This window comes from Seriola dumerili, unplaced genomic scaffold, assembly GCF_002260705.1.
Source record: "Seriola dumerili isolate Sdu_G_001 unplaced genomic scaffold, Sdu_1.0 BDQW01000025.1, whole genome shotgun sequence".
Taxonomy (NCBI): domain Eukaryota; kingdom Metazoa; phylum Chordata; class Actinopteri; order Carangiformes; family Carangidae; genus Seriola; species Seriola dumerili.
Genome location: NW_019174280.1, coordinates 6,284,161 through 6,294,944, shown reverse-complemented (window position 1 = coordinate 6,294,944; position 10,784 = coordinate 6,284,161). Strand labels below are relative to the sequence as shown.

At 45.3% G+C, this 10,784-nt stretch overlaps 1 protein-coding gene across 1 annotated transcript in view; it reads right to left on the bottom strand.

Annotated features, from left to right (window-relative positions):
• Positions 1–513: 513 nt before the first annotated feature.
• Positions 514–10,784, bottom strand: part of foxn3 (forkhead box N3) — a 57,831-nt gene continuing 47,560 nt past the window's right edge. The window contains exons 4-6 of the mRNA XM_022737866.1: positions 9,306–9,364; positions 2,238–2,346; positions 514–1,069 (exon numbers count right to left, since the gene is read on the bottom strand). Coding sequence (XP_022593587.1) covers positions 514–1,069; positions 2,238–2,346; positions 9,306–9,364 — 724 coding nt within the window. The remainder of the gene's footprint in view (positions 1,070–2,237; positions 2,347–9,305; positions 9,365–10,784) is intronic.

The window sequence follows — 10,784 nt, the reverse complement described above, 5'->3', positions numbered from 1 at the left end:
TCTAAGTCTTGTTAAATAGGCTTGTCTCGTCGGCTCTGCCATCTTTGCTGGCATCACTGCAAGATTGCTACAGATTCACATAGAAACAAACAGGTAAGACAAACAGCCATCTTCTGTTCATGTACTGTACGCTCCTCAATGTGATTCAGTTTAGTCGTGTTCGACTTGTCCAAATTAGTGACAAAACATGCTTTTTTTATGGCTTTCATCCCCTTTTAAACAACAAAAACAACAAAGACACATGAGAAATACCCATTGATGTTAGTGTTGCTGAACATGTAGGAAAACATAGATTTTTGATATTGCCACAAATAAGTAGGATTCACCTAATGCCCTGCAGATAGATAGAGGGAGATGAGAATTGTCCGTTGAGACTAATGCTGTTGTAACATTACCTGTTGACCTATTTGTGTATTGTATATGTGTCTGTGTGTTAATGTGTGTGTGCGTGTTTTGAGCTGTATATCGTCTGTGTGTGTTTGCATGACTATGTACTTGTTCTATGTGTGTGTCTTAGTTTCTCAGGGCCTCTTTCTGCTCCTTCTGGCCCTTGGCGGTGCGGTTTGTGATGTTGTTGAGGCAGGCTCTGACCCCTGCCAGGTGGAGCAGCGACCCCGCCGCCTCCTTCATTTCCTCGTCGTCACTCTCCGGCGGCTTCTCCACCGCCGCCGCGCGCCGCTTCTTCAGCGGCAGTGTGTCGCTAATGCCCTTTGCTCGGTTTTTGGTCCAGGGCAAACTGCTTCCTGCCAGAGTCCCAGCTCCTGCCCCCGAACTACGTCTCTGTCCGCGCAGGGGCTGCTGGGAAATGTAGGTAGCGGCGGCAGTGGTGATGTGAGAATCCAGTGGGATCTCCCGGGGCTCGGGTTTGACGTCTGATTGGATCTCCACAGCGATGATGTCGTCATCGTCCAGGGGGGAGGAAGGGGCTGCGACCTGGGAGGAGCACAGCCTGCTGGGGGATTTGGCGGTGCTGTAAGTGTGGTCATCCTGGAGGTCCTCACTGCAGGGCGGAGGAGAGTAGCAGGATGGGCTGTCCTGTCCCCGGCTTAGATAATCTCCTAGGGATGATCTGTATGAAGCGAGGACACAGAGTGGGAGAGAATATTGTTACTCCTGCTGTCACACAGCCAGCCAGGTGGCCTGCCTGCCTCTCAACTCCTCACTGCACTGAAGCCGTTCCAGTCTGCTCTGCGTTTGGCTGCAAAGCAGAAAAAGTTCATCTGATAATCTATCACCCACAAATAGCCCCCTTGGGCCTAATGTGCATATTTCCCAGGTCAGATTAAAACCTTGTATCTCCAAAAAGAGTCAGCCTTTCCTTCAGAAATGAGGAGACTCATTTTCAGATTGCCACCTATGCATTTTTCAAATGATAGTGTATTTTGAGCAGCTCTTGTGCTCCCTAAGGTTGTGGAACTTGCTCAGCACATAAAGGACCTTGCAAGCTCTGAAGTCAGATCAACACAGAGTGACGACTCTGCAGCGAAGCAGTTTAACCACTGTCCACTGTACATCAGTTTATGCATTGTATTGCAACACATATTTTACTCTATTAGTCAGGAGACACCTTTCTCTGTAAGGCATTAAAGGACAGGGGTGTATTCAGACAACCAATAAATCAAAAGGAGCTTCAGCAGCGTGCCCTGTCCCCCGGACATTTTCTCCCTTCAGAATGAGAGGGTTAGCATATTAATATCTTATAAGAAAAACATGCACCCCTTACAGTGATCAAATATTCACTGCATACCTTTAGTGAGCCTTTGGATATGTTTAATTCATTATGCAGTGGAGACCATCATACTCTTGTGCTCCTATGATGGATGTGCATGTCCATGCATGCTCCGAATGTTTTTTGAATCATGAGGCCTCTCCCACTAATAAACCTGTTTGTGTGTGCGTGTGTGTCTGTGTGTGTCTGTGTGTACGCGTGTGCATGTGAGAGACCATTATATAAACACACCTGGATAAAATGTTCTGCACAGTGGGGAGTGTGTGAATGCCTCTGACTTTTCAACACAATAAAGATGTAATTATGTAAACTATCGGTGGAAAGTTTCAGTGAAAGGTCTGGTTAGTGTAGGTGTGTGTTTTTTGTGTGTTTGTTTGGAGGCTACTGCATGTTTGCATGTGGGTGAGGGTGTGTCTGTCTATGTCTGTGCGGGAATGCGTTTGAGCAGGGAAAGCCCTGGCTGACATTAATTATACGGTTGAGGGCAACAGCGGCAAAGTTTACCAACCTTATGGCCGAGGTTCTGCTCCCCACAGGGCTTACAGGTAGGGGTCTGATCACAGGAAAGAGGGCCTGGCTCCTGACGCGGGCGCCATTTTGGATCACACCACGAGGAACTAAAAGAGAGAGCAGGAGATACAGGGACTTAGACAAGATATAAACACAGATCCACACCACACTATTTCAAAGTTAATCCTGAGCACTGAAGGAAAACACACAGGAAGCTTCTTCCAAAATGTGTTTGGACCCCAATAAGACCCGGGAGCAGCTCGATGAGCATTCACTGACCGTCTGAGGAGGCCAACAGGGCAATATTGATGAGCAAGGCAAGGTTAAATTGAGCGGGAAAGCGTCATAAATGAGTTAAGGCCGCTGCGAGTCATTCAATTACCAACGACCGCTGGGCTCGGCTAAATCCAGCCTGTCTGATGCTGTGAGCTGAACAGCAGGCGGCTGGAACTTAAAGACGGATAACACAGACTTTCAAATTTGAGAGTATTGACACTTTTGCAAATCATTATTGTAGCTCTACTTAGACGCATCACTTCAAGGTGAACTGCCTTCATCATGTCTCACAGTTTACTGTGAAGTAAACAGTTCAAGGAACCGTCAGTCGACCTCCAGGGGAGGATTGTGATGGAAACATTTTTTTCTGTAGATGAAGAAGTTTCCACAGAGAGTCCATCATTAAGGCTCTGGTCAACAGTGACCAGGCAGGAAGGGCCTTGGTCAGGGAGGAGTCCATGGCTAACCAAGTTTCAAAGAAACTGGAGAACCTGCCAGAAGGACAACCGTCTCTCCAGCACTCCATCCAAGTGCCATTTTACTCTTCAGAACAAACAGGCATATGGCAAACCCACCTGGAGTTTACTAAACACTGCTTTCTCTGGTCTAATGAGACAAAAATTGAATCTTCAGGCATTTCATTCTGCAAAAACCAGGTGCTGTTGATCACCTGGCCATCACCTGGTGTCACTACACTGCAGCACGATGTTGGCATCATCGTACAAATGCCACCAAATACAGACAAGTCCTCGAAGAAAACACTAGAGAATGGGGCAAAGATCCACCTTCCTGCAACACAACACCCTGAACCACACTTTCAGGATAATAGACAGGCTTTGGAGCAAATCCCTGAACGTCCTCGAGTGGCCCACCCAAAGCCTGCACTTGAAGCCATTTGAAAATCTATGGGGAGAGCTGAAAATCACAGGTTACTAACGCTCCTGATCCAGTCTGACAGCTGGTAGACGCACGGCTTAAAGCTGCCATCACTGTCAGTGCAGGTTCTACATATTGCAGTGATACTCAGTGTTTGATTTTTAATACTTGTGCAGTTAAGTAATATTAAACATTTTGGGAAATACGCTTATGAGAATTACACCAGATGAGAAAACTGATACCACTCTCTCTCTCTCTCTCTCTCTCTGTGTATGTTAAATATGAATAGAACTAGCAGCTGGTTAGCTTAGCTTAGCATAAAGACTGGAAACACGTTTATTTGCATTTTGTTTTTTGTACAGATTAAACCAGAGTTAAAAAGTTTAATAGTGAGTTTCAGAGGTGCTGATAGGCAGATTTTGTTTTGATTTCCAGTCTTTATGCTAAGCTAAGCTAACCAGGTACTGGCTATTGTCTCATATTTACTGTACAGACATGACAAGAGAGGTATCAATCTTCTCATCTACTTCTCAGCAAGAAACTGAACACACATTTCCCAAAATATCAAGCTAAATATATTTTGAAGTTCTGAATAGGTTTTCCTGTTGCCATTATGAATTAGTGAAAACGCAGAATGAAAAAAGAGATAAACTTGTGTTTCCATCACGATGTAAAATTAACCTACTTTACAGAGAATTCATTTAAAAAGAGTTCAGTTCAGTTTCCACTGTGTCCACTGAGACGCTGGAACATTTTCTGGTTCAGAACCAACAGTGTCTCAGGATATAAAAAAAAAAAAAAAACACTTCAGAATGAAAACAAACATTCAGATCCACCAAAATAAAAAAACTGTTTCTTACGCAGCTTCAGACTTTCCATCAAGTTCAAACTCTTGCCTCTGGTTTCCTACTTGTGAAAAAGACCTGACCTGAAAAGACCATTTTCACAAATACAGAATTGACTGTGACAGACCAGAAGGGAGAGCTACGTATACGCTTTCAACACTTGCGAGAGCAGTGAGTTTATTTAATATATATTTATCTATTTGAGAAGAGAAGAGAAGAGAAAAGAGAAGAGAAGAGAAGAGAAGAGAAGAGAAGAGAAGAGAAGAGTGTACGTACATGTCAGCCAACAGCTCTCATTACTCAGGGCTGGCTGCTCAGCACAGCCATCTCTGTTAAAACTAAAACAGCTGTCATTTTCATCTCTGGGGTCAGTTTGCATTTCACAAATGATGACCTGCTGTTTGCTTTGTCTGCTGCAGAAGCATTTGTTAAGGTGTAAATGCTTAAAACGTTTCGCCACAGCTTTTCTTTTTTTGTTTTGTTTTTTTGGAGGGTTTTAAATCTTAAACCAGTACAGTAAATTTATGATCGATGCTATGAGGAGAGATTTAATTCACCCCAGGAACCACAGGCTCATTAAAAACATACAAGTTGTAATGACAAGGCCCCCCCAGAAAACAATCCCACAACGTGTATTTGATTCATGCTTTGACACACAAAGATGAATTATGATGGATCTGTTTGTCGTTTGTCATTGTTGGTGTGTTTCTGTTGCCTTTCCCCGGCCGCCTGTGTCCACAGTAATCTTATTGACTCCAGTTAGTGTGGCTCTGCCCCTGATATCTCCAGCTCTGCTCTCCATAACCTTATAAGTAAGTCCCTGCACAGAGTCTCTTTTGTAATCTTGATCACTCGCTGCATGGTTGTGCGTGTGTGTGCGCGCGCGCGTGTGTGTGTGTGTGTGTGTGTGTGTGTGTGTGTGCGTATGTATGTGTGTGTGTGTGTGTGTGTGTGTGTGGGCAGTGCATTAGGTCTCCCCGGGTTGACATGCGCCCACCCCTCCTTTCCCACCTCTCGCTCAAGTCAGGCTTTGGGTTGCCATAGCAACGACTCCCCTTCCACATGCCACAGAGTGGTAGATCATGCATCAGCAGAGAAAGTGATAGAGAGAAGGAGGGAGAGAGAGAAAGAGAGAGAGAGAGAGAGAAAAGGGGAAAGGAAATACCAAGCTCTGTTTGACATGGCCTCTCATAGCTCAACCACACACTCCTGACCACCAGTGTTTACCCTAGATACACACACACACACACACACACACACACACACACACACACACACACACACAGACACACACCTCCACAGCACGAGCACAAGACAACTCTCCTCTTATGTCTGTGCTCTGTATCTTTACCTCCTTGCTTTGCTGTTTGAATTTCTCAGCAAACGCTTCTCTTTGTCTTTCTAATTCCGGCCCCTCTTGTTGATTTCTTTCTCTCTCTATCAGTCTCGCTGTCATTCTATGTATAGTGGTGACTCATATCTCCGACTGAGCATGCATGCTGTCTCTGCAGGTAAAAAGCCTGGGACATATGCTGAGGAGATGAGGTGACAAACTAAGCTGGGAAAGAGCAGGCAGCGCTCCCAAAAGCCTGTCCTCACTCACTGAGATTGAGATGGAGCAATACATTTTACAAGCTCAAAGCAATAAAAAAAAAGAAAAGAAAAGAAAAAACACTCGGCTTGGTAGCAGAAAGCAGGACGTGCTGAGGGAAAAAAAAATGTAAATACAGAAGAGAAGAGGTGTTTGTCTGCATCTCTGCCTTTTTCCTGGAGAGAAAATATCCTTTAGTCTGTCTTTTTTCCTACGTCTGGTCAGCTGCTCTGCCTTTTCTGTCTGCTTCCTACGTCTTCGCTTGCCGCCTGCCGCCCGTCTCCCTGCCTGCCTGCCTGCCTGTTTTCCAGGGCAAGCGAAGCCCTCAGCTTCCCTCCCGTCTCCGCTCTCATGTGCCGTATACACACTGAGCCTCCTCTGCTCTCCTGTTAAATGAGTTCCACATGGCCCTGCAGGCTGCAGTCTCCACACGGCCGGCAGAGGAGCGGAGCAGACAGTACACACACACACACACACACACACACACACACTCTCTCTCTCTCTCTCTCTCTGAACTCACACACACGCAGTCCAAAGGTTCAAAGGTCACTTCAAGCAGACCTTGAGAACGCAACCGTTTGAAAGTGGCCTCTCACTCAGTCAAAACACCCCCCCCCCCCTCCCTCCCCTCCTGTCTATCGGCCTGCTTGGCTGCCGTGTGTTAAACTGAGTACTGAGTCTGAGGGCAGGACGCATACTAATGTTGTCTGACTGACTGGCTGACTGACTGACTGGATTGCTGGTGGGCTGATGTTGCTGGCAGTTTAACTGGATGGCTAACTGGCTTGTCTATCTGACACTCTCAGCTGAGTGTTTAAGTGGTTGGCTGAGTGACATGTGCTATGACTTCCAGGGGTGAGACAAAATAAAAGCAACACTTAATTACTGTAACTTAATAAACGTTTTAAACACAGCTCCAAACATGGATATCATGAATATCAGGCTGGATGCTCAGCAGCCTATTCTGCTATAAATTACATCCTCGCTGGTTGGATTGAACTTTTACATTTCTGTTCTTTGATGCAGTTTGTCTGAATATTGGTGCATTTTCTATGATCTTCAAGTATATTCCCATAAGCATATTAAAAGAAAATCAAATCTTTTGCTCTGCTATTTGGGCAAAGATGATATGGGATAGAGGCTCATGTTGCTTTGAAAACTTAAAGGGCCACTCCATCGATTTTACACATAAAGTTCAGTTTGCGCATCATGAGGCGTTCGAGTTCAGCCGGTGGAAAAAGTTTTGTCAGGAGGGAGCCAAAAAATAACCTAGAGGATCGTAGAAAGCCTGTGTTACAACCTGGCAGAGACAGAGATGGACATTTCTCAGGCAAGGAGAGTCTAATGATATACAACTGAGTTGCAATTATGAAGAAACACTGGGTGTTAAAGTGTTGATTGACAGGCTTTTTAATGTTTTTTAATGTAATTTAAGTTTTTAAGCTACTTTACCTTTACTCCACTACAGATAATAAATATTGTACTTTTTACTCAACTACATAGATTTCACAACTATTAGTTACTAGATAGATAGACAGATAGATTTATTATAGTATTGCTACTTTTATCTCAATTTTATTTCTTTATTTTAAAGGAGCAGAAGTCTTCTTCCACCGCTGCTTATAGAAAATTACATTTAATCAGCAAAATGTACTTAAAGTATCAAAAATATTGGCAGCAATTATGCTGCCAGTGTTATATTATTGTATATTGTAATATTGGATTCATGTTATTGATGCATTAACATGTAAGCAGCATTGTAATGATGTAGCTGGTTGAGGCAGAGCTAATAATAACAGTTTTATAGACTGTTTGCTGGTTTCACTTACTGTGTAACAATGCATCATATTTTATAGGCTGATTATAGGTTACAGTGGAGCTGTAGTGCAACATATCCCCATGAAATGTAATGAGTACAAGTACAAGGAGTAGAATAAAATGCAATACTCAGGGTTCAATCTGCTGCTTTCTAGCTGTCTGCAGGTGCAATAAAAAACATCCTCCAAAAACAAATACACTGCAATTAAACATTTAGGAGGTGGTCAATGTTTCTGTTGGCTTGGATTCACACTTTGTTTGCAGCTGACAGGTTAATAAAGACTTAGAACTGGCTCCGAATAAATCCAACTGAAATTAGGCTCCTTTTAAAATAATAGCAGGTGACTACAGAACTTAAATAAAATAGGAAGACTTCATCATTGAATGATGAACTTTAGGGGTTGTGGAGGTGGAGTGATGGGTAGGGTTGAGGACACAGCTGCCAGCCATTGTCCTTGTGTTCATCCTGAGCCAGTGCTGGGCCACAGGGAGAGGCAGATTTCAGCCCACATCAGCTCAGAGCGGAGCAGCTCTGAAAGCTCTGGGAATGGGAGATGGAAGTAATAACACAGGGCACTAACAGCCCCAAACTCACTCTCTCTGGCAGCCCCCACCCCCCTCGACTCTTTTTCCTTGTATTTGCCTCTGGCTGACTGCCACAACTTTCTTTCTCCCTGCTGCCGCCTCCAAATATCACACCCGGGCATTCTGCACCCTCTCTCCCTTCAGAAACACATTACACATTTAAAAAGTTTCTCTTCTCCTGTCTCGCCCTGTCACGTGTGCGCTCCGAGTTCCTGACTGTCTCGCTCACTGTCTGTCTAGCTATCTGTCCAGCTGCTCAGACACATCACTCTCAGACTGTGTGTGTCTAGGGGGAGACCAGGTTTTCAGCCGCTCTCTCCAACCTCGGCTCCTTGACCATTACTACTCCATTATCAGCGGCAATGGAGGGCGCGCCGCAGACGCCTAATGTATCCATTTCCCCCTCCATTTAGGACTCGGCAGCCCAGCGAGCTCCCGGAGTGCTCCCTGATTGGGATTGAATGTCCATTTAAACTGCCGTCCAGCCACCAGGGAGGAGGTCGGGAGGGGGGAGAGGAAGAGGAGGAGAGGAGGAGAGGAATAATGGGAAATACAGGGAAAAGGTGTATGAGTGAAAGAGTGAAACTATATGCTGTGTTGAATGAGGAAAGGAGGCAGGGGGATATCTCCCCAGCTTCTGATTTAAAGATGGGATTTTCTCTCCCCCTTTTCTTCTCTCTTTACCTCTCTCTCTCTCTGTCTCTCTCTCTTACTTTGTCTCCATCACTCCTTTTTTTTTTTTTTTTTTTAACCTTCAAATACGCCTCCGTAGAAAAAACATTCCTCTTCTGGCGCCGAGCCAAGTGTCAGAACTCAGCGCTCGGTATTCTCAAGGTGCGATTCTAAAAAGAGGGATTTGGAATTGAGATGATTGGAGTAGGCACATCCATAGAGGGTGGAGGGTGGAGGGAGGGGCTGGTTTGGGGTTGAGGGGTTGTGGGGTGGTGAGGAAGAGAGTGAGTGAGAGAGAGAGAGAGAGAGAGAGCGAGAGAGAGAGAGAGAAAGAGATAGAGAGAAAGAAACAGGCAGGAGATCACACACATACAGTATAAGACTTGCAGAGGTGAAACGGTACCTTGTAGGAGAACTCCTCCGTTCTTTCTGAAGAGGGGACTCCCCGACCACAATGGAGGACTAGAGGGAAGGAAGAAGGGATGGAGGGAGTGAGGTGGAGAGAAAGAGAAAACTGGTCAATCATTTGATCATGTTGCAGCAGCCAACCAGCCCAGCAGGCTTCATCACGAGGCAGATAGCAAAGCAGGAATTTGAGCCCATAAGCCAGTGGTTCTGATTATAGTGATTAGATTCCCGGGTGTCCCACTGTTGCCATTATTCCCTGTGATTACCTCAGAGAATTACAGCCTCGCTGCTGTAGTCCATGGGGGTAATTTCTCATGACAACCCCCCACCGCCCGCCACTGGTCCATTCACACACATTCAAATAAAAAAAGAAAAAAATCTCATCATCAGCGCACACACATTTAACACACGCTCATGTCACACAGGCATGTTTAAGACAGACGTGCATATAGTGTGACACATTAAAACACACGCTGCAAAGACACACACACACACACACACACACACACACACACACACACACACACACACACACAGGAGAAGAAGAACACACAAAGCCGGGGATTCAGTTTACGTGATCATTGCACCACTAATGAGGGAGGTAATGACGGCATTTCTCACATAGACAGAGACATCTTCACTCACACACACACACACACACACACAAACACACACACACACACAAACAAACAAACACACACACACAAACACACAAGAAGACAAGAGATACAGTTCTGCTGGTGAATCCATAATTTTAATACAGAAGGAGAGAAATGGAGGGATAAGGATGGAGAGAGAGCGAGCGAGAGAGAGAGGGAGAAAGAGAGATAGGATGTAGGAGCTTTCCCAGGTTGAGTGGTCTTTAGTTCCCCATTAGGCAACACGTCTGACTGCTTCTTTCTTTCTCTCTCTGTGGTTAGACAGGCTGTTCTCAGACACAGTCAGTGTGTGGCTGACAACATACATCTTGGTCATATGTACACACACACACACACGCACGCGTGCACACACAAACAGGAGAGAAAACACCTGGGGATGCTGTGAACTCTGAAAAAGCAACCCACTCGTTTCCACTCATCAGGAGAGTTTCCTTTGTAATATGAGTCCTGTTTTATGTTCTGCTAAGCTGCTGAATGAGAGGATTTGGACGTCTGCACTTGTGATGTGGCTCTCACCTCACCAGATGCAGGGAAAAGATGGACTCACACACACACACACACACACACACACACACACACACACACACACACACACACACTGCTGCATGCAGACACACACACTTACTGTACATGTACACACACACACACACAGAGCAACACGAAAAAGCAAAAGCAGAACGCAAATTTCAGCCCTGAGCCACCTGCTGTTGCCATGGAGAGTTGCCACATTGCGTTGCCACGGCGATAACATATTTTTCCTGCGCTAACAGCCTGTCTGTTTTCCCTACCACCCCACCCCCCGCCCATCTCATTCT